General features: G+C 42.9%; 1 protein-coding gene across 7 annotated transcripts in view; it reads right to left on the bottom strand.

Moving 5' to 3' along the window:
- The window catches only part of PNPLA8 (patatin like phospholipase domain containing 8), a 273,297-nt gene that overhangs the window by 1,136 nt on the left and 244,561 nt on the right, over nt 1–27,600 (bottom strand). For 5 of the 7 annotated variants that reach the window (XM_029615017.1, XM_029615019.1, XM_029615015.1 and 2 more), the window contains one exon: nt 10,036–13,146. In XM_029615017.1, the coding sequence (XP_029470877.1) occupies nt 12,872–13,146 (275 nt within the window). In that variant the 3' untranslated portion in view covers nt 10,036–12,871. Of the gene's footprint in view, nt 1–10,035; nt 13,147–27,600 lie in introns of those variants that run through there. The other 2 variants (XM_029615020.1, XR_003858530.1) reach the window with 2 other exon arrangements.

The raw sequence follows: 27,600 nt of genomic DNA, 5'->3' as shown, positions 1-27,600 counted from the left end.
GGGTGGGTTTCGTGAGGACTACATCCTGCTGTCCTGGGATAACACCTATTACAAGGTAAGCAATTTTGCTTTATCCCAGGACAAGCAGGATGCTAGTCCTCACATATGGGTGATTAGCAAGCTAGAGGCTGAGTCATTTTCTATGAAGGCAGCAGTGATGTGTTGTTGTGGAAATGAGTCAGCCGAAGATCACAGCAGATTGGTTGTAGAAGGAGTTAGGATTAGAGTGGAAACAAGTTCTTTAAGACAGATTGTCCATAGGCTGAATCTTGTCGTCCTTGTTTGTCCAAACAGTAATGGGCTGCAAAGGTGTGAAGAGAACTCCATGTTGCTGCTTTACATATGTCAAGGATTGGCACTGAACAAAAATGTGCTACTGAGGTTGACATTGCTCTTACTGAATGTGCCTTTATTCGACCTTGGAGAGGAAGGACTGCTTTTTTATAGCAAAACTGTAGGCAATCTGCTAACCAGTTGGATAGAGTATGTTTACCCACTGCTTTACCCGGTTTGTTTGGATCATAGTAAACAAAGAGTTCATTGGTTTTCCTGAGGGCTGAAGTGCGGTTTAAATAAAAAGACAATGCACGTTTACAGTCCAAAGTGTGTAAGGCTCTTTCCCCCTGGTGAGAATGAGGCCTTGGAAAGAATGTGGGTAAAACTATGGATTGATTCAAGTGGAATTCCGTAACTATCTTGGGCAGGAATTTTGGATGTGTACTGAGTACCACTCTGTCATGTAGGAACTTTGTATAAGGTTTGTATGTGACAAGTGCTTGTAACTCACTCACTCTCCTAGCTGATGTAATAGCTATGAGGAAGATAGTCTTCCATGTGAGAAATTTAAGATCACAGGAATCTATGGGTTCGAAAGGAGAACGCATTAATCCTGTTAAAACCAGATTCAGATCCCATTCTGTGACTGGAGGCCGAATTGGTGGTTTAAGGTGAGTTAAACCTCTGATAAACCTACTGACAAGAGGTTGCGTGGATATAGGTGCATCTCCCATCTTGTTGTGATAAGCTGAGATTGCACTCAAATGTACTCTTATGGATGAAGTCTGAAGACCAGAGTCTGAAAGATGGTATAAGTAATCTAGCAGAGAAGTAGTGGGGCAAGTGAAAGGATCAATGTGGTTTTGTCTGCACCACAAAGTAAATCTTTTCCATTTGAAAGAATAAGTATTTCGTGTGGAAGGTTTACGTGAAGCTATAAGCACTTGAGATACATTGGTGGAAAGACTGAGTGGTTGTAAGATCAAGCTTTCAACATCCATGCTGTCAGGGATAGGGACTGAAGGTTGGGATGGCGCAACCTACCCTGATTTTGAGTTGAGAGTAGGAGCTACTCCTAGACGAATTGGATCCCTGACCGAGAGGTCTAGCAGTGTGGGAAACCATACTTGTTGAGGCCATTATGGGGCTATGAGTATCATGGTTCCCTTGTCCTGTTGTAGCTTCACTAAGGTTTTGGTTATGAGCGGTATCGGGGGATACAAGTATAGTAGGCCTGAGTTCCAAGGGCGAGCAAAGGCGTCCTTGGCTGGCTGGTTCTTCTGTTTGTGTAGAGAACAGAAGTTGTCCACTTTGTGATTCAGATGTGACGCAAAGAGGTCTATTGTTGGTTGTCCCCAACTTTGGAATATCCTGGTCGCTACTGAGGGATCCAGGGCCCACTCGTGTGGTTGGAACTGACGACTGAGTTGATCTGCCACTACATTGTGAATGCCTGCCAGATAAGTGGCCTGGAGGAACATTGAGTGGTTCAAGGCCCAGGCCCAAATCTGTGCAGCTTCTTGACAAAGGAGATACGAGCCAGTACCTCCCTGTTTGTTGATGTACCACATGGCTACTGTGTTGTCTGTTTGGATTAGAACAGTCTTGTGTGAAAGGCAGTCCTTGAACGCATGCAGCGCATAACGTATAGCTCGAAGTTCCAGAAAATTGATTTGAAATGTTGCTTCGAGTTTTGTCCAAGTCCCTTGAGTTTGGAGATTGTCTATGTGAGCTCCCCAACCCAAGGTGGATGCATCTGTAGTTAACGTAATTTGTGGGACTGGTTTTTGGAAGGGTAGGCCCTTGCGTAAATTGCCCTTGGTCGTCCACCATCGTAGTGATGAACGTAGTTGGTGAGTTACTTGAATTGGATAATGTAATGGTTGAATGTCTTGGATCCATTGTGATATTAGAGTCCATTGGGTACGTGCATGGCGAGCCTTGCCATAGGAGTGACATGAACTGTGGAGGCCATGTGGCCTAGTAAGATGAGAAACTGATATGCTGTTGCTTGTTGGCATGAGTAAATTGAGTTTGCCAACAGGAACAGTGTTTCTGCACGATCTTCGGGTAGAAAGGCCTTTGCAGTGATGGTGTTCAACTCTGCTTCTATGAATTGGAGTAGATGAGAAGGAGTAGTGTGGGATATTTGATAATTGATCAGAAAACCCATTTTTTGAAGTACAGCAATTGTGTGATGTAGAGAAGTGACAGCTACTTGTTGAGACTGACTCCTGATGAGCCAATCATCTAGATAAGGGAAGACATGAACACCTTGCTTGTGTAAGTGTGCTGCTATTACTGCCAGGCATTTGGTGAATACTCTGGGAGCGAAAGCGAGGCCGAATCGCAGCACTCTGTATTGGAAATGCTGGTGGCCGACTGTGAAACGCAAGTACCTGCGATGAGGAGGAAATATTGGAATGTGTGTATAAGCATCTTGAAGATCCAGAGAACAAAGCCAATCTCCCTTTTGCAGAAGTGGAAGCATGGTTCCTAGAGAAACCATCCTGAACTTTTCTTTTTTTAAGAATTTGTTGAGATTTCTGAGATCCAGGATGGGACGTAGGCCTCCGGTTTTCTTTGGAATGAGGAAATACCGGGAGTAGAATCCTCTGCCCTTCTGACTTTGTGGCACGTGCTCCACAGCCCTGGCTTTCAGAAGAGCGGATAATTCTGTTTGTAAATGGAGTATGTGATTTTCGTTGAGATGAGAATACTTCGGTGGAAAATCCTGAGGGAGTGATGTGAAATTGAGGCGATATCCTTGATGAATTATTGAGAGGACCCATTGATCGGATGTTATTGACATCCACTCTTTGTAAAATTGGGATATTCTTCCACCAACTGGTAAGGTGGATTGGGGATTGGAGTATAGGCTCTGTTCCCTGGATGAATTTCAAAAACCGGATGCAGGTCCTGTCTGAGGAGCTGGTTGGGGCCTAGCTGCCCATTGCTGTCTCTGTTGAGGTCTTTGTTGAGACCTAGGAGGCCTTGGCCTAGATGTGGGAGGATAGTATCTTCTTGGCCTGTAGAAAGGACGTTTTGTCTCCCTACGTGGGGGTCTGCGACTTGTATGTGTTGCAGAATCATGAGGGAGAGTTGATAGTTGCTTCAGGGTTTCTGAGTGTTCTCGTAACTGAGCAACAGCGTCCTCCACTTTGGTACCAAACACATTATCTCCCTGGCAGGGAAGGTCAACAAGTTTGTCCTGGACCTCTGGCTTTAAATCAGAGGCCATGAGCCAGCCGGAACTTGCTGTTTTAAAGCCTCGGTGACAATTTGTTTAATCAGTGTAGTCAAATCCGGTATCGATGTCGATGACAACATTGACGTCAACGGTGTCGATGATGGAACCGAGGAGACAAATGTCGATGGAAACGAAGTCGGTTTTTGTCGCTTAGCTAGCGGTTCTTCCGGCGGAGGGAGCGACGGGGACACCGTGGAACAATGCCGTCGATGCTTATGCTTGGGTCTCGACTTAGTGATTGACCTTGTTGATGAAGTGGAGGGTGCTGGTGAAGAGGCATCACCGGAACCCTCGGGGAGTCCTTTTTTAATAAGAAATTTCTTCGTGATTCCCACTGGTGATTATTTTGTGGAAGTCCTAGGGGAAGGCACGGATTGAATTTGAAAAAGCTGTGCCATTTTCTCTTGCCTGAGTTTTCTGCCTTTTGGAGTCATCTCTTGGCATTTTTGACATGAAGCGATTTCATGTTTTTTCCGAGGCACCGAACGCATTCTAAATGGGGATCCATTATAGACATTGTTCGGTTGCAGGCTGGGCATTTTTTGAAGCTCGAGGCCATGTTTGCATCGACAGCCATCGACGGAAACTTGAGAGAAAATGTGAAAAATGTGAAATCGGAAAATAATTTTTCTGTCACCGTTCGGTGATGATCACAGTGAGACCCCAAATGGGGAAAAAAATTTGAGAAATCAGTGACTTTTTTAGTCAAAGTTGTGAGGGAAACTCACAGGGCTCCTATGACCGTGATGTCGATGGCAGTGAGGAAATACGAAGACTGAAGTGAGACCCCTGTGGCAGAGAATATCATGGCATGCCGGGCATGCTCAGTAGCCTCAGGCTGCCAGTCAAAAGTTTCTAGAAACTTTGACAGAAGTTTTCCCGCACTAGGGTTCCATTACTGACGTCACCCCATATGTGAGGACTAGCATCCTGCTTGTCCTGGGATAAAATCTTCCATTAATTATGAAATAAATAAGGGAACTCTTGCCAACTGGCTATGACTATATCCCATTTTTATGCAAGCATATCATCACAGGTTGGGTGTAGTTTTGCCAGTCAAGATAATTCCAACTCCCATCCCTCCCCAATCCTTCCACCACAGAACACCATCCATCCAACAAAAGAACTCTCTTTTGTTCATTCTCCTCTCCTCTTCCTCTTTAGCTGCAGAAACCTGTATGGGGCAGAAGGCATGGAATACATTCATATAATCTTTCAGCTCTTTGTTAACACTTTCCTTAGACCCATGTGAAGAATGGCATGATGGGTTAATTTTTTTTTAATGTGCTATAATTAAGATACACGGAATTAAAAGAAGCAGAAAGAGTAGTGAAAAAAAAAGAAGGCCCGATGTAATAAGGTGCACTCAGCAGAGCACAGTTTTACTCGCATTTTTTTTTTTTTTTGCACAAACTACACCCAATACAGCAAGGAGTTTTGCACACAAAAAATGTGTGTATAAGGACAAGGAGTGTGAGGTGGCTGCACTGCGTCTGACATACATGGCTTACGTGGAGATGCAGCGCGGGATGACATACAGTCGGGTCACAGCTGTTGAAAGGAGGAGAAAAGCTTGCATGCAGCAGCACGCATGGCGTCGGGCATCCGAAACCCACCGGGGTGAAAAAAACCCCCAAAAACTTTGAAGTGAGGCTCAAGCCATGCAGCTGGAACCTCGGGTAGCATTGAGAGCAGGGGGCCACCCTCTACTCCGGCAATAAAAAAAAAAGAAACAGCAGGCTATGACCCAGGGAAACTAGGGTTCAAATCCTTGTGATCTTGGGCAAGTAACTTTACCCTCCCAATGGTCATAGCGATATGGAGCTTGTTGGCTGGTGGGAGGGGGGAGCTGCAGGGGAGGCCATTCTTATCTACTTTGAAGGGGAGAGGTCCTTTGTTTTTTGAGGAGCTGTATGGGTTTTTGCCTCTTCCAGCATGGGTTTCTGCTTCCCATGGACTGGCGTGGCTAGAGGTCTGCTTTGTGTGGTGGTCATTTTGCAGAGGACTATGCCATGCTGTTTGCGTGTGTATTTGTTTTGGGCTGCTGAGAGCATCAGATCACTGCAGCATGTGAATTTTCTGATGGTGTTGTGGGGCATGCGGTGGGTTGGGGAGGATCTCGCAGACCTTTATTGGTTTGTAGATAGGACACCCCCCCCCCCCCAGCCAGCTTCATTTGGCCAAGGCCAGCAGCAGAGGACCTTGTTGCATGGTGCTCCACAAGCATCATTCGATATTACTAGTGCTGCACTGGGGAAAGGGAGAGGGCTGCGTGCCCCTCCTAGCACAACTGGCATTGAACTGGCCCAGGAGCTTGCTGCTGTCACCAGCAGAGGGGGGCCAGGGACTTCAGTGAAGCCACTAAGCCCTCCTTGATCTTGAACTGCCCCAGGAGCTTGCAGTGGCTGCTGTCACCGGTGGAGGGTGGCGGGTGCTTGGGTGGATTCACTGGGCCCCCTTGATCTTGATCTCTGGTGGGGGACTTGCGCTGTCTACGCTCGGGGTCTCTTGCCGGGGTTGTTCCTGGGGCAGGTGCCAGCTTGGAGCTAGGCTGGGCTCCTGGCGCAGCAGCAGTTGATGGCAGAATGTTGCTGGTTGTGGCTGCTGCTGTTTGAGGCACCGTGAGTGGTGTGGGATCCAACCTGAGTTTGGCCACCAACGTGAGGAGTGGGTCATCAATGGTGCAGAGTGCGGCCTGAGGCAGTCTGGTGCTTGACCCAGGTGGTGCCACATGGATAGATGCTGGTTGATGTTCCTCCAGCATCCACAGTCTGCGGTGAATGGTTGTTCACCAAGGCCAGAGATGTCTCAGCTGTGGATGGAGCGAGGTACACATTGTTCTGCTAGGTGTGGTTCAGCGGGGGGTCTTCAGTTTCACGCGGGCCACTTTTCTGGTTGTTTACCCATTAGCATTGGATTTGGACTTGGTCCATGGCTTGTGGGGACAGTGTGGTGGAGTCATTCAAGTACTTGGGGAATGGTGGGGATGCATGGTGAGTGAACCTTTCGAATGGGGGGAGGGTTGGAATGTGAGACTCCAGGATAGTGGATTCAGGATTATTGTCAGAGAGTGTTGTTTCAGAGAAGGGGTGTTGCATTTATGGGGCACTGGGACCAGGGCTCAGAGACAGGACCAGGCCTTGGATCAAGCTCTGATGTCAGCTTGGAGATGTGAATCAGTTATTTACTCTTTCAGGTAATAGAAGGACTAGGGGGCACTCCATAAAGTTAGGAAGTACACATTTAAAATTAATCGGAGAAAATTCTTTTTCACTCAACGCACAATTAAGCTCTGGAATTTGTTGCCAGAGAATGTGGTTAGTGCAGTTAGGATAGCTTGGTTTAAAAAAGGTTTGGATACGTTCTTGGAGGAGAAAGTCCATTAACTGCTGTTAATCAAGTTGACTTAAGGAATTAGCCACTGCTATTACTAGCAACGGTAGCATAGGATCTATTTAGTGTTTGGGTACTTGCCAGGTACTTGTAAGCCTGGATTGGCCACTGTTGGAAACAGGATGCTGGGCTTGATGGACTCTTGGTCTGACACAATATGACAATATCTTATGTTCTTATGTCCTAGTAGTCTAGTGATCAGAGCAATGGGCCCTGAACCAGGGAAGCCAGGGTTCAATTCCTACTCAGGATTTATTAAAGGTAAATTACCTCTCCCTCTAGAACCAATAAATGCGGTGAATAACCTTTTTAGGAGGTGTACACTTGTGGTACACCTCCAAAAAGGTGTACCAACAAGTGTACACCTTTTTGGAGGTGTACCAACAATGACCAGATATCATTTCACCGTGGTGTTCAGAATGGTGGTAACATGAATGGGGCTGGATGTCAGGAAATTTGCCACACTCTCCCTTAGGAGTGGAGCAACTGCAAACGGCGCACAGGCAGGTCTTAAGATTGACACCATACAGCAGATAGGAAGATGGAGATCAGCAGCAGTCAATATGTATGTCAGGATGGACCAGGTCAGCACATCTACTCATAACTCCTAATTGTACTTTGCAGATTCACCCCCGACCTAATTGACTACTTGGATTATCGGACACTCTTTTGTACACTGGGCTGACAGGACAGCATGCGTTCTCCTCTAAGGACCGCACTTGGGATTGGCAGCTCATGGGCTGGTCACGACATGGATGGGTAAGCCAGGTACACGTTGGGACCATTTCTTGCTCCTTTCTTTGGAGCTGGAGGGATTTGATGGCAGCCGCAGCTAGGTGTTGGTGGGGGCATGAGGCAAGGGTGCCTGTGGTAGTTACCTGGGCCGGCAGGGGCATTTCGGACATGGTGCAAGCAGGCATCATGGTCCAGGTTAGCAGTGGACTGGCACCTTGGGCGGCACAAGGAGGGGGCGTGCCGTATACCGCAGGTCAGGGGCTCCTTGCTTGGGGACAAGGTCGGATCAATGCTGCCTTGCTTGGTTATTATGGTGGGCAGCAGAGGAGGTGGTGGTGTAGCCTGGTCTTGGCAACCGCCATACTGGATCAGGTACCAGTTTATTTAGGGCTATATATGTATGGTTAATAAAGCTGTGGCCTTTTTATCCAATATTTGTGTTTGTTATTCCTTTGTATTAAAGAATGTATACATGTATGGCTATGGGTCAATCAAGGTAATGGGGGTGGTAGGAGATTGTCGGGGTGGGATGGACGCAGATGGGACAACACTGCGGTTGCGGCTGCTAGAGTTAAAGGTTTGTACAAGTTCCTGGAGGAGAAGTCCATAAACTGCTTTAGTTAAGTTGACTTAGGAGGTAATTTCAAAGGAATTACATGTGTAAATGTAAAATACTATTGTAACAATTTTAGAAATTCCAACACAGAGGGAAACACTGTACCAAAAATTAAACAAACCCAAAAAGTCCTTCATCAATGATATTTATATGAAAATACCTACACATGAATCAGCAAACCTGTACCTATGTTTTGGTATAGAGTTTCTCTGAGTGTTGGAATTTTTTAGGGGGATTCTGGGTTATTTTTGCTAATTCTAGCAATTTAAAAAAGCCATTTATGCGCATAAAGGGGTAGATTTTAAAAGGCTCGCGTGCGCGTCCATGTGCGCACAGTTCCTGGCATGTGCATGTTGTAAAGTACAATTCTTTTACTCACGCGCGTACTGGATTTTAGTGTCCATGCATGTGCGGATGGGTGGCCTCCTCCGCGCGCAGGGGGTGGGGGATTTTTTCAATTACGCGCGGCAACGCGATTGGGCTTTTCCCCTATCCCCCTACCTAACCTAACATAGAAACATAGAAATGACGGCAGAAGAAGACCAAACGGCCCATCCAGTCTGCCCAGCAAGCTTAACCTTCCTCCCTTTTCCCCTCTCCACCCTGACCCCTAAATCTACCCTAGCTAACCCCCCTTTTTTTTTGTATTTTAACTTACCTGCTCTGATGAGCCAGCGCATGCTGTCCCGGTCCTTCCCCTCTCTCCTCCCTACGCAGACCCTGCCTTCCAGCCTGCCCCTCTCATCTGGCCCGGCACTTCTGCACGTAACCCCTGAATTTTATGTCACAGGCTTTTTAGAATTCGGCCGAAAGTGTATTTACACGTGAATATCCTATAAACATTTCAATGGCATATATTGTAGCAATTTTCAAAAGCCAACTTACACAGTTAAAGAGCATTTACATGTGTAAAACCCAGTTTTAAACGTGTAAATGCTTTTGGGAATCAGGCCCTTAAGGCAACTTCTTATGTTTTTATCTCAGCACTCTAGTTAAAATGTGTGATTAGCCTGTGCTGAAAGCACATTTTAACTTGGGTTTGTGCATACTTTTTGTTTGCGTGCATTTTTTTTTTTTTTACTCCCAATGTATTAGCATGCAATTTGCTTACTGCAACGGGAGTTACATTTTCTTTTTTAGCACATGTATTAAACTGTATGCTAAATTTCAGCACGCAGTCTTAATGCATAACTTATTACATCAGTCCCAGAGAGAAAGAGAGAAAGGGAAAAATAGGAAAAGCAAAAAGATAATTCTTATGCTATGACCTATTGCACACAGTAGACTGATATCTAAAATAAAGGACAGGATTTAAAAAATAATGAGGTCTATATTCAGAGATAGTCCAGATAGCAAAGTTATATGCATAAACTTATCCACCTAACTTTAGAAGCATATTCAATAGTATAGCCACACTACTGAATATAGCTGGCTACCTTACGGGGTCATTTTCTATAGCTTTCGCACGCGAAAAGTCCCTTTTCGTGTGCAATAGCTAGATCAGGGTGGAGTTGGGGGTGGAATTGGCATCGGAAGGGAAGGAGTTGGGGCGGCACCGGGGTGGACATCGCTGACTGCGAAAAGGTAAGGCCCCTTATCGCCATCAGTAATGCACCCAATAGCACCACCTTTCACGGTAGCGGTGGTGCGATCACTGCTGGCTTTCGCAGGCCTGCCCCCGCTTCGCCCCCTGTACCGCACGATTCATTAAGGCCTGCGATTTTAGAAAATCTAGGCCTTAATTAGTTAGCAGGATTTTTTAAAATCGCAGGCCTTAATTAGTTAGCAGGCTAACTATAGCTGGCTACTTTTAGGACAGTTCTTTGACTCAATCCGACTTAAGTGTCTAAGTGATTCAGCTAACTCTGAATACTGGAGTTAGCCGGTTAACCTAGCCAGCTAACTCAACTCCTCCCAATTTCACAACTGGACCACCCCTAACTTATCTGGCTAAATTCTAGCCATCTATTAGCCAGCTAGAATTTTTAGCCAGATAAGAGCTGAATATAGTGGGTTAATATTGTTGGTGGTGGGTGCTCGAGATAGTTAGCCCCTGTGCCATGATGCAACCGACACAACCCCAGGGCTGGCCGTGGTCCATGTGCTGGCGGACGAGCACATCTGGGCACGAGGTAGGCTGAAACAGGAACACTCTTCGCTAGGAACAGGAACACTTGGATGTCTAACACGCACCAGGAAGTGAAGACCAACAACCCATGCTGGTCTCTGGGGTAGCCTTCTGGCCAATCTGAAAGCCCTGTCTGACTGCCGCTTTGGAGTGGATGATGCGTGAGGACTGATGGAGACTGAGGACTGAAGATGACTATAGAGATGTGGACAAGATGCTGAAGACTTGGACATGACAAAGGCTGAAATATGGCATGAAGACTAAAGCATGGTTGAAAACAGGAACATAACTGAAGATGGACACAAAGCTTGAGACAGGAGAATGGCTTGACAGAGGTTCAGGCTTGACAAGGAATCCGACACGAACTGAAGACAGGGATCCAGGCGAGGACAAGGAACCAGAGGGGACTGAAGACAAGGCTTGGGCAAGTACTAGAAACAAGGAGGACTGCTGGCTGGACCAAGTTACCTGAGACTAGGAACAAGGATTCATGATCTAGGCACTCAAAACTTTGAACTTGGAACAAGACTTTAAAAACAAGAAAGGACTCAGAGGACTTGAACAAGCAAAGATGGACCTGGAGACTTGCAACGGGATTCAGCCAGGAACTCAAGACACTGAAATAGAGACAAGGAAAGGAACAGGAAACCTGGAACACTGAACTTTGAGACGAAGACAAGAACTAGAACCCTGGAGATGGAGACTTGAACACGGAAGATGAAGACTTGAACTGGACCTCTGGAGATGAAGATTTGAACATCAGGAGCATGACTAGGATTGGAAACTGAAGACACAAGACAACAGTAATTCGCCGGCAACAACGGGACTAGGAGACTTACTGAAGACACGATGAAAGACCAGACGAAGACCTTGCAATAACCAGGAGACTAGGGAGCAAAAGCTCCCTTGAGAAGGCAGCAGGAAGCAGTAAGAAGAGCCCTTTTAAAGGGCTGGCTGGAGGTGACATCATTGGTAGGCGCCGCATCATTTCCGCTGTGGGCCTTTAAATCCGGGACTATGGCACGCACGCATGCTTAAGGAGAACGCTGATAGAAGTAGAGATGGAAGTCGTTAGCCCTCAGGCTGCAAAGACCAGGACATCAGGCGGCATCGGCAGTGGCTCAACCACCGCAAAGATCACAGGCTGCAACGATAGAACTCAAGAAAGCGACTGCAGCGTTCGACCAAGTTGGGAGTGTCTCCCCAAGATGCAGCTCACAGTGACGGTGTTGGGGGTAAGTGAACCACTTCAAAGTTTGTCCTGCAAGTGGGGATCTTAACAGCTAAGCCACTGAGATGGATAACTATTATGTTATCCATGTAAATGGCTTTTGAATATGTAACTTGTAATTTTCTTTTTACAATACACATTTCACAATAATAGTAATATGTTTCTGGACGTAGTATAACAATAAATATTGCTACTTCTTGAGTGCAGAAAAAAATGAAGCGAAATATATGAAGTACCCTGTTCTCAAATTGACATCCCCCTTGTTGCCTGTCTAAAATATAACTAACTTTCCAGCTAAGGACAATCTGAATTGTGTTTTAAAAACAAAATTCTGTAGTTATCTTGGATATCTGACATATCTAATAATACTATATAAGAGTATTTGTTTCCTTTGTGAAATTAAGCATACCCTTCATAATGTATGAGATGCTCTGCCTAACTGAAGAGAGAGAATACAAGTTTTTTTGTTTTTTTTTAAGCACATACTTCAGGTCCATCTTTTTGTGTTAATCAGATAAACCATTTTTTGCTAGTAGAAGGACTGTTCAAGAATAAATGACAAATTTTTCAATAAAATTATTTGTATAAATGAATCATTTTAGATAATTTTTCCTATTGCAAAAATTTATTTATTTTAGGAGTAGAATTCAATTTCATGGACAAAACTCATTATCAATTTATGTACTCTCCTTCAAACAGTACATGAAGCATAATATTTTTATGTCATTCATACCTATTATTTATTTACACAGGGAAAATGTAATGTTTGATTTTGGTTATTTTATACCAGACCTGTTTGCAACCAATCAAATATCTTGATTTTGTTAATTTTACTAATCAAAGCAGCTATTTATAAATACATTGTGCATTTCATCTGTCAGAATTCTCTGTAGTTCACTTGGCACAAATCAATACTGATTTTAATAAATAATTCCAAATAAAACTGTACAAATAACCAAAACAGCAGCGGTGTTTCAGTAAAACATAATTAGCACAATGATAGGCTGCAGAAAGGTCACATATCATAAAATCATATTCTTTTATAAACAACTAATACTAGACGTGTTTAATGGAAGAGGGGCATTCTCCAGCGCCAAGATTCTCCCCCATTATTCCCACAGTTGAAAAGCACGCATACTTAAACTAAATCTGCATAGATGCCTTATTATACTGGATTGAATCTCTAGTACTGTATAAGCTTTGAATAAAATATAAATCTACAGCTTTTCATGCATTTAAGGTTCACAATTTGGAAGAAAATGGAAGGCCTTCATACATATCTGCTTTTAATCTAAGCCAGTCACTAATTTTCTGGAGGGCTGTCTTTTCCTGTGATAATATTTTAGCAGCTTTTTTCAGTTTTTCTTCATTTCTCTCCAAATAACGGAGTCCATCCATCTGCAATTGGCTGAGCTTTTCTTTGCGGTTTTCATTCAGTGGTATATCTTCATTCATAAAAGGATTAAATCGAAAGTAGGTGTCTGGTGGTAGCAGGGCATCAAGCATGTTGTGAACTTCTATTTTCAAAACAGTAATTAAAAAGACAGTTATTTAGATTTAAAAAAAAAAAGCAACAATAGCCACAAAAATTATCCAATAACAGCTATGCTGAAGCAACAAAAGAGATATTAAGATTTTCCTTTAAAAATGATCCAGATTATAGCAAGTCCTAAGGAATGAAATCTCATAAAATCCTATTACTAAATAAAGACTGAGAAAAGTAATTTAAAAGCTTCCCTCTTCAACTTCGCTATTATACTAATAGATGGTTTGTTTCTCATCTCCCTTTTGTAAATGTATAATTCGCACCACTTTTAACAAAGGCCAGACTATATTAAATTGTTTCAAACCATAAACTACCTATCACTAGAGATTTGTCTAAGCAGGTAGTAGTAGTAATATCAAAATAATAGTTTTTTGAGGCCATATTTAGAAGATTGATCTAAAATGCTGGACTTCTACAGCAATACTTATATGTACTACAGGATTTATTTTGTTCTTAGATGAGCCTAGGAACAAAAGAGAACTAAGCTTCTTGCTCTCTCCTGGACACTATACTAGAATTTAAAAAAATCCAATATATGAGCAACATTAACACTTCAACATAATTTACAATTACTCCTTCACAGCAGTTCAAGAAATCTTATATGCTGCATAGCTTTTACTCTACGGAGTTTCCAACTTCCAAGCCTGAATAAACTTTATTGCCATGACAGCTTGATGAGGCTTCTAGCCATCTGTGCTTTACTTTCTTTGTCAAGAAAATGTTAATTTCAGCACCTTGTTTTGCCAGATACTAAATTTAAAAAGGGAACAAACTTTGCCCCTTCTCCCAACTAAAATTTCCACAAAAGCAGCAGAATTATGAAAACCTATTTAGCCATAAAACTTATTTGACTGATCAAAGTACAGGCATCTTATGATGGTATACTAAATTCAAAAGATATATGAGACACTTTCTCAAACAGATGGTCAAAATCATGCTAAGATGATGTATTTTTTTTTATTTCATGGATTACAAATAATTCACAAAGAACAGAGAAACCATGAAGAGCAGTGCTTTGATATGAATAATGGTATGACAAATAATTTGCAAGATCACTAGTCAAGCTACTGGAGATCAATTATGTTTTTCCCTTTATGTTTTCTCCTCTACCTATGTCTACCTAGGTCAGTGCAAGGAAATTAGGTATCTAAGTGAACCTTCAACATGCATCCTGCCCCATTCACTCCATATACAACATTAACTTTTGAAAGTTAATATTGTGCATTCTGATGAATACAAATTCAGCATTTTTTATTACAATTTTACATGAAGGAGAAGAACATGATACTGATATTAATATAAAAGATGATATCAGAAAAAGATAAATAGACCATCCACTCTACCCAGTTATTCCCATCCACACTGCTACAAATATATTCCAATTGCTAGCCTAAGAAGCAGAGGCATTCTAGGTAATAAAGGACTCAGGGCTTGAGCCCATAGGGAACCTCTCCTGAAATGTTGATAATTAAACTCAACAATCATGATAAGCTCGACATTTATTTATTTTAAAAAATCTTATAGTCTGCTCTTTCCAATAAAATTGTTCAGTGCAGATTATAGGCATGTACATACACAAACATTTAAAATAAATACAAAAAGATTTATAAAAACACAACATATATAAATACACCATAAGAATACAATTACTTAAAAGCGAGGGGTCTAAAATGAGGGTGCAACAAAAGAAAGCAGAGCTGCTTACCTGTAATAGGTGTTCTTCCAGGACAGCAGGATGTTAGTCCTCACATATGGGTGACATCATCGGATGGAGCCCTATCACGGAACACTTTTGTCAAAGTTTCTAAAACTTTGACTGGCACACTGAGCATGCCCAGCATGTCACTAACCCTGCATCCAGCAGGGGTCCCCCTTAGTCTCGTTTGTAGCAAAAGTATGAGCGAAAAATAAAATAATAAAATGTAAGCAAACCCAACTGCGTGGGGTGGCGGGCAGGTTTCGTGAGGACTAAAATCCTGCTGTCCTGGGAGAATACCTGTTACAGGTAAGCAACTCTGCTTTCTCCCAGGACAAGCAGGATGGTAGTCCTCACATATGGGTGAATAGCGAGTTACAGGATGCCCGAATAGAGTGAACCAAAGCACCCAACGATGTGCAACAGGCACAACAATAGGGGTGCTGTTGGGTATGAGGGTAGCCTGAATTTCACAGTGGGTCGCAGGTAGGAAGTTGGGTTATTAAACTGGAAACAAATTGCGTAGTACAAACTGGCCAAAGATGGAATCTTGTCTGCCAGCCTTGTCGAGACAATAATGAGCTGCAAAGGTGTGGAGAGAGCTCCATGTGGCAGCTCTACAAATGTCTGCAATAGGTACTGAACAGAGGTGCGCTATTGACATTGCATGGCTCTGACTGAATGTGTTTTTATGCATCCCTGTAGTGGAAGGCCTGCTTGTTGGTAGCAGAAGGTAATACAGTCTGCCAGCCAGGTGGACAGTGTCTGCTTGCCCACCGGAACTCCCAGTTCGGTTTTATCAAAGGAGATAAAAGCTGGGTGGTCTTCCTATGGGCTGTAGCACGGTTCAAATAAAAGGCTAGCGCATGTTTACAGTCCAAGGAATGCAGTGCCTGCTCACCTGGGTGTGAGTGAGGCTTTGGGAAAAAAGGTAGGAAGTACTATGGACTGATTCAAGAGGAAATCAGAAACCACCTTTGGCAGAAACATACCCACCTTACACCAAATTTCTCCACACGATCGTGGAGAAATTTGGTGTAAGGTGGGTATGTTACTAGTGCTTGCAGCTCACTGACTCTGCAAACTGATCTTATAGCAACTAGAAAGATCACTTTCCACGTGAGATGTCTGAGCTTGCAGGAGTGTAGGGGCTCGAACGGAGGTCGCTTGAGCTGTGCTAGCACAACATTGAGGTCCCATGCTGCAATTGGGGGACGCAGTGGAGGCTTCAGCTGGAGTAAATCTCTCAAAGCGCCCTACAAGGGGTTGCGCCGAAATCGGGGCATCTACTTCACTTTTATGGTAAGCGGCTATCGCACTTACATGCACTCGGATGAAGTTTGTAGGCTAGATTTCGAGAGGTGCCAGAGGTAGTCCAGTAAATTCATTGTGGGGCAGGAGAAAGGATGAGGGATTTGCATATAGGGAAAAATAACCCTTGCTGTAGTTACACGATGTTAGGTTCCATATTAGAGGCTACCACCCAGGAAAAAGATCTAGGCATCATAGTGGATAATACTTTAAAATCGTCGGCTCAGTGTGCTGCAGCAGTCAAAAAAGCAAACAGAATGTTAGGAATTATTAGGAAGGGAATGGTTAATAAAACGTAAAATGTCATAATGCCTCTATATCGCTCCATGGGGAGACCGCACCTTAAATATTGTGTACAATTCTGGTCGCCGCATCTCAAAAAAAGCTATAGTTGTGATGGAGAAAGTACAGAGAAGGGCAACCAAAATGATAAAGGGGATGGAACAGCTCCCCTATAAGGAAAGGCTGAAGAGGTTAGGGCTGTTCAGCTTGGAGAAGAGACAGCTGAGGGGGAATATGATAGAGGTCTTTAAGATCATGAGAGGTCTTGAACGAGTAGATGTGACTCGGTTATTTACACTTTTGAATAATAGAAGGACTGCAGAAGGGTCGAGAGCTCTGCCTCGAGAAGCAGAGAGCGGTCGACTAGACCCCACGCCGGACATGGTGAAGTGTTCGGTGGTAGCGTGAGGAAGTTTAGATGGTAACCCTGTTTGACCACAGACAAGACCTACTGGTCTGCAGTAATTGTGTGCCATATGTTGGCAAAATTGGCATAAGGGCCTCCCACGGGAATGGGTGTGGCATGCAGGGGTTCACTTCTGCTCTCTAGAAAGGAGTCAAAACCCCGATGCTGGACCAGTCTGCAGAGCTGGCTTGGCTTTTGGGGCCCTGGGTTGTCGAGGCTGGGTCCTTTGGGGAGGTCTTAGTTGCCGAGTACAGGATGGAGGTGGATAATATCAATGTGGCTTGTAGGAAAACCTCCTAGGATCCCGTCTAAAAGACCTCTTAGCGGTATATGGGAAGTCCGAAGGGAAAGAGGACAGCTGACACAAGGTATCATGATGATCTTTTAATTGCACAACTGTTTCCTGAATTTTGTCGCCAAATAAATTATCCCCTGTACATGGAAGATCTGCTAGTCTTTCTTGGACTTCCTGGCATAGGTCAGAAGACTTGAGCCATGCCCAGCATCTGGCGCTTATGCCTGCTGCTGATACTCTTGATATGTCAATCATAACCAGAGGTCCTAAAATACGTTTTCATCCAAACTTTATTAAATATATTTTAACACATAATCACCTCCTCTAATACATAGGAACTCCTATCTAGACAATACATATATTAAAACTTAATCAATCATTCATTACCCTACATACACACTATCCATACATACTCACATCATCCATATGTCCCATAAAATCCCCCAACATGATCATTAAATACAAGAATATGATGCGTGTTATCTTTTACAGTGTGTAGCGTACTACCTCACATTGATTATTAAATTAATTTCATAATACATAGGATAATAATTATTCTCATATATGAATTAATATCACCCGACGAAGATCTCGTTTCACCCGTTGATACGGGCTTCCTCAGGGACTATCTCCAATTTTCTCATGTTGAAGCGCCCGAATCAAGCTTCCAATATCCCAATTTAATAATCACGCATATTCTTCTTAACACCTTACGTACAAATACCAGTTCCACGTCTAGCATAGGGTCCTTAATACCAGTATTCCACTTATAATTACAATGTTTCTACCACTTTTGTGGTCATCCACTCCCGTCTGTCTTCATCTAGAGATCTGTAAGAGATAACACGCATCATATTCTTGTATTTAATGATCATGTTGGGGGATTTTATGGGACATATGGATGATGTGAGTATGTATGGATAGTGTGTATGTAGGGTAATGAATGATTGATTAAGTTTTAATATATGTATTGTCTAGATAGGAGTTCCTATGTATTAGAGGAGATGATTATGTGTTAAAATATATTTAATAAAGTTTGGATGAAAACTTATTTTAGGACCTCTGGTTATGATTGACATATGATACAGACAGAGGCACTGCACTTTTAGTGTTTACCTGCTGATACTCTTGAGGCAGTTTCAAAGATATCATATGCTGCTCTCACTTCGTGCTTTCCAGCATCGAGTCCTTTATGAAGGACTGCATTAAGTTCTTCTTGATATTCATCTGGTAGGGTCTCGGAGAACTCTTGGACTTTCTTCCAAAGATTCCTTGAAAACTGAATCATGTATAGTTCATAAGCTGCTATACATGCCATCAGCATAAAGGCATGGAAGCCCCTCCGTCCAAAGGCGTCTAAGGATTTTTGTTCTTTACCTGGAGGGGCAGAAGAATGAGGCCGGGATCTTTTGGCTTTCTTCTGAGCAGACAACGACCACAGATGGGGCAGTTGGCTTTTATGAAACCCCGGAGCTGACTGGACCAGGTAGGTGGCATCAGTTTTTCTGTTCACTGGTGGAACTGTGCCAGGGTGCTCCCAGGTGCATTGTAGCAAATCAAGGAGCACCTCATTAACTGCAACTGCCATCACTTCCGTAGGAGCATCGACAAATTGTAATACCTCAAGCATCTTGTGCCTGGCATCCTCCTCCATTTGTAAATTGAAAGGAATGGTTTCCGACATCTCTTTAATGAAGTTGGCAAATGTGAGGTCTTCAGGAGGGGAGTTTTGGTGTTCTTCTGGGGATGAAGGCTTGGCTGGAGTAGATGGAAACACTCGCTTAAAGAGGTGTTCCATCTCTTCCAAGCGGGCCCTGCGGCCTTTCGGCATCATTTGGGCACAGCTAGTGCACTGTTGGACGTCTTGAGCCGGGCCCAAGCACAGGACACATATTTCATGAGGGTTTGTAATGAACATGGTCCTCAGGCACTCGGGCTATTTACGGAACCCAGTCGCCATCTTTTTAGAAAAAAATAAAGGAGGCGCGCGGTCGGTGGCCGTCGAGCACCGATGGAAAAACACAGCTGGGAACCAACCTCAAAAGATGAGGTAAACTTACCAGCGTCAACAAAGGTCGGTGGTCTATAGGGGACCCCGGTATGGGGGAAAATTTCAAGGTTTTTGAAATAAATTTCCGTGAGGAAAACGTTGTGAGGAATTCTCACAGAGCTCCAGAAATCCGCGAGGCTACTGCTGTGTGGAAAAAAAGAGACTGAAGGGGGACCCCTGCTGGATGCAGGGTTGGTGGCATGCTTTGGGCATGCTCAGTGTGCCAGTCAAAGTTCTAGAAACTTTGACAAAAGTGTTCCGTAATTGGGCTCCATCCTGATGATGTCACCCAAATGTGAAGGCTACCATCCTGCTTGTCCTGGGAGAAAATAATTTCAATGAAATGATATTAATTAGATTTAATTCCATGGGGTGGCATATACCAGATCACATGGCCCATCAACCTGAACCAATTTATTAAATTTAGGTAATTTGTTCTGATGAAGTCAGTTTGATTTCTGAATCTAATCCAGTAGTTTTATGGGACATGAACACCCATACAACTCTGTGCCTTATGCAAGCTAGTGCTACAGCCAAAAATGGTGACATGTAGCTATTTATTTATGTGATAGAACAACTGTTTCAAATGAACACTGAAGAAAGAATCTTCACATTTTTTTGAGAACAGTAAGTAAAATGTTTTAATACCAGTTATTTTTTTAATGTCAATGGGAATTTTTTATTAATATTAAATGTATACTTCTGAAGTGCTATATCAGGGGTAAGCAACTCTGGTCCTTGAGAGCAGCAAGCCAGTTGTGGTTTCAAGGTATCTTTCAATGAATATTCATGACATGCTTTTGTATGCACCGCCTCCATTGCATTCAAATGCATCTCATACATGTTTATTGTGGATATCCTGACACCTTGATCAACCTGTGGCACTCAAGGACCAGAATTTTCTACTATTTAGCACAGGGGTAGGCAACAACTAAAAAATAGCAACTAAAAAGCAAAAGAACAAAATAACCCATCAGATGCACTACTCATTTTTACAGAATATGAAACAGGTGAATTTTCACTCTTTATTAAAAGCTGGAATGAAATAAGAACTGTCTTGTTCGCTTATTTTTCCTCCTGAGATAAATAGCCTTTCAAGTTCTGTCTCCTCTTATAAAGAGCTTAAGGGAAGCACAGAAAGATTAAGAGGCTATTGCCACTGACAGTCTAAATTTGCTCTGATAGCTAAACTGAAAGCCATTTTTTTTAATATAGTATCAGATGCATCTGTGGCTGTTCATGAACATTTATGACATATTTAAAAGGGATTTAAATTAGACCAATCTGAACAGCATGAATACAGGTGAATTAACCTGAGCAGGTTTTTAATATGCAGTCTGATATTGTTACTTTAAGAAGCAAAAATACTCATGAAAATAGAATGCAATTTCATAAAATGTTAGGACATTTTGCAAACAAAAAGTTATCTATACATACAATATAAATGGAAAAAAATTTAGAAACAAAATAAATTCAACTTATTTTTTTTAAATTGTAGTTATTTACATTTACTTCATCTTTCCAACTAAAATATAATAGAAAATGAAGCTTGAATGGGCATAATAAAGATTACAAGCATAAAACCTATATATGTAAGCATAGACAATGTATTCCCCTGACAAGAAAAGAAAACCTTAAAGTAGGTAAAAGGGCACCAGTGTTTGTTTTTTTATTTTTAAACTTTTTCATTTGAATTTCTATATATACAAAAATCAAATTTGCATTAGAAAAAGTACATACAAAACTAAAAATGTCTTATCTTCCTACCTGTGCTTCTACCTCTATACCTATACTTTATCATTTAACACTTCTATCAGACAAATCCATCAGACATGCTCTGCCACATGCCAATGACCACAAGGTTCCAGAATATCAAATGCCTATAAATAAAGCAGAGTTGCTTACCTGTAATAAGTGTTCGCTTAGGACACCAGGATGTTAGTCCTCACACATGGGTGACATCATCTGATTGAGCCCAGCACGGAAAACTTGTGTGTCAGTTTCTAGAAACTTTGACTGGCACACTGAGCATGCTTAACATGCCACTATCCATGCGTCCCTGCAGGGTCCCTTTTCAGTCTCGTAACATAGAATTATGGTACAAATAAAATAAAAATAGGAGAAACCCAATTCCGCGGGGTGATGGACAGGTTTCGTGAGGACTAACATCCTGCTATCCTAGGAGAACATCTATTACAGGTAAACTCTGCTTTCTCATAGGCAAGCAGGATGGAAGTCCTCACACCTGGGTGAATCCCTAGCTACAGGCTGTCCCTAAAGACAAAACAATGAACAGGCACCTAACCATGTGCCAATGGGCACAACAACAATGGTGCTGTTGGTAACAGAGGGAGACAGCTTGAACCCGAAAAAAAGGTCGTAAGTAGGAAGAGTTAGGTTCACAGGTGAAAGAGATTCTGGAGGACAGACTGGTCAAAGCTGCTATCGTGTCGGCCATCCCTGTCCAGGTAGTAATGAGAGGCAAAAGCGTGAAGGAACTCTACGTCGCAGCCTTGCAGATCTCATACACGAGGACTGACTTCAAGTGGGCCACTGAAATTGCCATGGCTCTGACAGAATGAGCCTTGACATGGCCCCCAAGCTGCAGTCCCGCCTGAGAATGGCAGAAGGAGATGCAATCTGCCAGCTAGTTGGACAGGGTCTGCTTAGCAACCGCATCTCCTAATCTATTCCTGTCAAAAGAGATGAAGAGCTGCGTAGACTGCCTATGGACTGCTGTCTGCTCCGGGTAGAAGGCTAAGGCTCTCTTACAATCAAGATTGTGCAGAGCCTATTCACCTTAGTGCGAATGAGGCTGGGGAAAAAAGGTGGGCAGGATGATTGACTGGTTAAGATGGAAATCCGTCACCACCTTAGGCAGGAACCTAGGGTGTGTGCGCAAAACCACCCTATCATGGAAGAACTTCGTATAGGATGGGTATGTCACTAAGGCCTGAAGCTCACTGACTCTGCGCGCGGACGTGACTGTGACCAAAAACATGACCATCCAGGTCAAGTATTTGAGGTCACATGAAAGCAGCGGCTCAAAAGAAGCTTTCATGAGCTCAGCCAGCACCACATTGAGGTCCTAGGAGATGGTGGGAGGCTGCAGGGGAGGCTTCAGCTGAAGCAGACCCACCATAAAGGTACCCCACAACCGGTTGCACTGAGTTGGGTGAACCATCCACTCCCTAGCAGTAAGCAAAGATCGCACTCAGTGTACCCTGACTGAGTTGGTCTTTAAGCCAGCGTTCAAAAGGTGCAAGAGGTAATCAAACAGCTTCAGTGTACTCAGGGGAACAGATCCAGGCCACAGTGCTCACGCCACACGGAAAACCTCTTCCACTTCAAGCCATAAGACTTCCTAGTGGATGGCTTCCTGGAAGCCACAAGGACATGAGACACATCATCAAAGAGGTTGAAGGGCTGCAGATTCAACCTGTTAATATCCATCAGGGACAAAGCCGGAGCTTGAGATGGTGCAGCGTCCTTCAATCCTGTGTGATGAGGTCTGGAGGTCCCCAGACTGATCAGTTCCTGGAGGGAGAGATCTCGCAAGAGTGGGAAGCAGACCTGCCTTGGCCAATAAGGGGCTATGAGGAATATATTTCCTGTCTTGTCGAAGCATCAGGAGAGTCCTCATCACCAGGGGAAGCGGAGGATATATGTACAGAAGGCCCTTGCCCCAATGGTGGGCAAAGGCATCTGTGGCTGGTTTGCCGTCTATCCAGTACAGGAAGCAAAATTGATCCACCTTCCTGTAGCAAGGGGATGCAAACAAATCCACATCCGGGGTCCCCCAAGGCGGAAGATCCAATCTGCCACTCATGGAGTCAGAAGGCTCGACACAGCCTGTCTACCACCACATTCTCTGTCCTGGCTAGGTACATGGCTCAGAGCACCATACCCTGCAACAGAGCCCAGGACCAGATCTGAACGACTTCTTGGCACAGGAGGAACGACCTCGTACCTCCCTGTTTGTTGATGTACCACATTCCTACCTGGTTGTCAGTCTGGATAAAAACCATTCTGTTGGTCAGTTGATCCCTGAACGCCCAGAGTGCATACTGGATCGCATAAAGCTCCAGGATGTTGATCTTACACTGAGCTTTCTGGGCGGACCACAAGCCCTGGGTGAGAAGCTCCACCACATGAGCACCTCACTCCAGGTTGGGCGCATCCATAGTGAGGACATTTTGGGCAGGGAGATTTTAAAAGGGCACCCCCTGCTCCAAGTAGGCCAGACTATCCAACCAAGACAAGGAGCCCTGGAGAGGCGGAGTAATGCAGATGCAGACGTGGAGGTCCTGGGTGGCCTGCCGCCACTGGAACTGCAAGGTCCATTGAGCTTTGCGGGCGGGTGGCTTATGCTCCCTCGCAGCCAGTCAAAACCCCATAGCGGGGCTTGTCTTTGGCACCGGCTGAGGTTAGGGGTAAACTGCTGTCTAGACGGCCCCTAGACCATATCTGTTGGGCCCAGCCGCAAGAAGCAGGAGGGTACTTTCTCTGGCGGTAGAAGGACCTTCTTGGGCCCTGACATGAGGGCTTCCTGGCCAAGAACGGCGGGTCCAGTGCTGGTTGAGAGATGCTGCAGGGTCTCAGTCTTTCCTTGATCTTACCTTGGATCCTCCCCAGATTGCTTATATGCAACAGATCCAATTCCTTCATGACCTATTGCCCACCAGTAGGTTCAGATCACCCCTTTCGGAACCTATATCGTAAGTCATATTGTACATAAGTTTATCTCAAATGTACTCAAAAGTATTCATTTAACTTGTACTCAAGGTTGTATTTGAATTACATGGCATTCAATCGTTTTTCATGTACTCTATAGTTAATGATCACACTCATAGTTCTCAAGCGAAGATATTTATAGTTTATTTACTGTTCCCAGGTCCCAGTTACTTGTATTACCTGTTCCTTGTATCGCTCCCATGCGACTTTTTAGTTTCAATGTAAACCGGGGTGATTTGTATTTTTTTTTAAAGGAATGTTGGTATAAAAAAGTTAAAAATAAATAAATAAAAATAAATGATGATCGCCTGGTAACATGCTTACCTAGTGCAAAGGTGGCGGACCTCGCGCATCACCTAGATAGGATTTTAGACAGTGCTGGGGAGGAGCTGGCTGTCGTGGTACATGTAGGCACCAACAACATAGGAAAATGTGGGAGGCAGGTTCTGGAAGTCAAATTTAGGCTCTTAGGTAGAAAGCTTAAATACAGAACCTCCAGGGTAGCATTCTCTGAAATGCTCCCTGTTCGACGTGCAGGTCCCCAGAGGCAAGCAGAGCTCCGGAGTCTCAATGCGTGGATGAGACAATAGTGCAAGGAAGAGGGATTCAGTTTTGTTAGGAACTGGGGAACCTTTTGTGGAAGGGGGGAGTCTCTTCCGAAGGGATGGGCTCCACCTTAACCCGGGTGGAACCAGACTGCTGGTGCTAACCTTTAAAAAGGAGAACTAGAACTAGAACAAAGTGGAAAGCCGACAGTCGCTCAGCAGCGCATGGTTCGGAGAGAGGTATCTTCAAAGGATACTAGTGATGCATTAGAATTAGGGCATCCCGGCAGTGAGGTTCCAATAATAAGAAAAGTAGTCCAAGTGCCTTTAACTAAAAACTCACCTGAGCTAAAAAATTCTAACTTATCCCTATCAATTAAAAAGCAGAATGAAAATACAAACAAAAAATAAACTTTGAAATGTTTGTATGCTAAGGCCAGAAGTCTAAGAAGTAAGATGGGAGAATTAGAATGTATAGCAGTGAATGATGACAGACTTAATTGGCATCTCAGAGACATGGTGGAAGGAGGACAACCAATGGGACAGTGCTATACCGGGGTACAAATTATATCGCAATAACAGAGAGGAGCACACGGGAGGCAGTGTAACGCTTTATGTCTGGGATGGAATAGAGTCCAATAGGATAAACATCCTGCATGAGACTTTTCTTATACGTTCATGGTTCCATGTATAAACATCCTGCATGAGTTTTTTCTTATACGTATAAACATCTTATACGTATAAGATGTTCTTATACGTATAAGATGTTCTTTCTTATACGTATAAACATCTTATACGTATATACATGTATAAACATCCTGCATGAGTTTTTTCTTATACGTTCATAGTTCAATGTATCGCCTACAGGCAAGTTTTTTGTTCATTGTAAACTGGTTTGATTTGTATCTAATGCAAGAAGATAGGTATATAAAAGCTATAAAAAAATAAATACATAAATACATAAATGCACAATTGAATCTTTATGGGTAGAAATCCCTTGTGTGTCGGGGAAGACTATAGTGATAGGAGTATACTACCGTCCACCTGGTCAAGATGGTGAGACTAACAGTGAAATGCTAAGAGAAATTAGGGAAGCTAACCAAATTTGTAGTGCAGTAATAATGGGAGATTTCAATTACCCAATATTGACTGGGTAAATGTATCTTCGGTACATGCTAGAGATATAAAGTTCCTGGATGGAATAAATGACATTTTTATGGAGCAATTGGTTCAGGAACCGACAAGAGAGGGAGCAATTTTAGATCTAATTCTCAGTGGAGCACAGGATTTAGTGAGAGAGATAATGGTGGTGGGGCCGCTTGGCAATAGTGATCATAATATGATCAAATTTGAATTAATGACTGGAAGGGGGTCAGTAAGCAAATCCACGGTTCTCGTGCTAAACTTTCAAAAGGGAAACTTTGATAAAATGAGAAAAATTGTTAGAAAAAAACTGAAAGGAGCAGCTACAAAGGTAAAAAGTGTGCAAAATGCGTGGTCAGTGTTAAAAAATACCATCCTAGAAGCACAGTCCAGATGTATTCCACACATTAAAAAAGGTGGAAAGAAGGCAAAACGATTACCAGCATGGTTAAAAGGGTAAGTGAAAGAAGCTATTTTAGCCAAAAGATCTTCATTCAAAAATTGGAAGAAGGATCCAACAGAAGAAAATAGGATAATGCATAAGCGTTGGCAAGTTAAATGTAAGACATTGATAAGACAGGCTACGAGAGAATTTGAAAAGAAGTTGGCCATAGAGGCAAAAATTCACAGTAAAAACTTTTTTAAATATATCCGAAGCAGAAAGCCTGTGAGGGAGTCAGTTGGACTGTTAGATGATTGAGGGGTTAAAGAGGCAATAAGAGAAGATAAGGCCATCGCGGCAAGATTAAACGTATTTATTTGTTTTTTATATACTGACATTCAACTTAAGTCATCACATCGGTTTACATATAACAAATTAAAAAAGAAAAAGTTACATTGTGATAAATAGTAGAGAGTAGATAGATAAAAAATGGAGAATTAATTAAAGAGGAGGGAATGAACTATGATTTGGAAACATTAAATAGAGTGGTGATGATGATGATGATCCTTCTTATTATGATGGGTATGCTGTCTCAAAGAGCCATGTTTTAATTTTTTTTTTTTAAGTTTGTGATGATGGCTCAATTCTTAGTTCAGTGGGGAGGGTGTTCCATAAAAGAGGCCCAGTCAATGAGAAAGCACGTTCTCTTGTTGAGTTGAGGCGGGTTAATTTTGGGGAGATAGTTGCAAGGAGGCCAGTATTAGTGGAGCGCAGATTTATCCTTGGGACTTTGAAATGAAGTATCGTATCTATCCATTTTGTCTCGTTGTTGTATAAGGCCTTATGAATAAGAGATAAAGTTTTATACTGAATTCTATACATAATTTGGAGCCAATGCAGTTCTTTGAGAACTGGGGTGATATGATCTGATCTTTTGCTGTTGCTGATTGATCTTGCTGCAGCATTTTGGAGAAGTTGAAAAGGTTTGATTGTGGAAGCGGGTAAGCCAATGAGAACTGTATTGCAATAATCTAGTTTGGAGAATAAGAGGGATTGTAAGGCTGTATGATAATCTTGATGGTAAAGGAGAGGTTTGATCCTTTTTAGTACTTGAAGTTTATAGAATCCCTCTTTTATTATGTTGTTAATGTGTTTCTTAAAGTTTAGTTCAGAGTCTAAATTAATTCCTAGGTCTCTTACATAGAGTATAATTTTTTTTGTCAGTTATGTAATTGTTAAGCTGGAGGTCAAATACAGGTGAGGATTTGTTGCATATATAGAGAATTTCTGTTTTATTGTGGTTTAGAGTGAGAGCCATTTGTACTAATAAGTGTTGGATTGCAGTGAGGTGAGTGTTCCAAAGGTTTAGTGTACTGGTTAGGTTATCATTAAATGGGATAAGAATTTGAACATCATCAGCATAAATGTAATGAGATAATTCAAGATCTGAGAGTAGTTTACATAGAGGTAGTAGATAAATGCTGAAAAGCGTAGATGATAGTGAAGATCCTTGAGGAACTCCATGCAAAGTGATATTGGTCTAGATTCTTTGTAATTAGTTCTTACCATGTATGACCTGTT

This window comes from Rhinatrema bivittatum, chromosome 9 (assembly GCF_901001135.1).
Source record: "Rhinatrema bivittatum chromosome 9, aRhiBiv1.1, whole genome shotgun sequence".
Lineage (NCBI taxonomy): Eukaryota > Metazoa > Chordata > Amphibia > Gymnophiona > Rhinatrematidae > Rhinatrema > Rhinatrema bivittatum.
The sequence above is the reverse complement of the archived record's forward strand: the minus strand, read 5'-3'. Positions and strand labels throughout refer to the sequence as shown.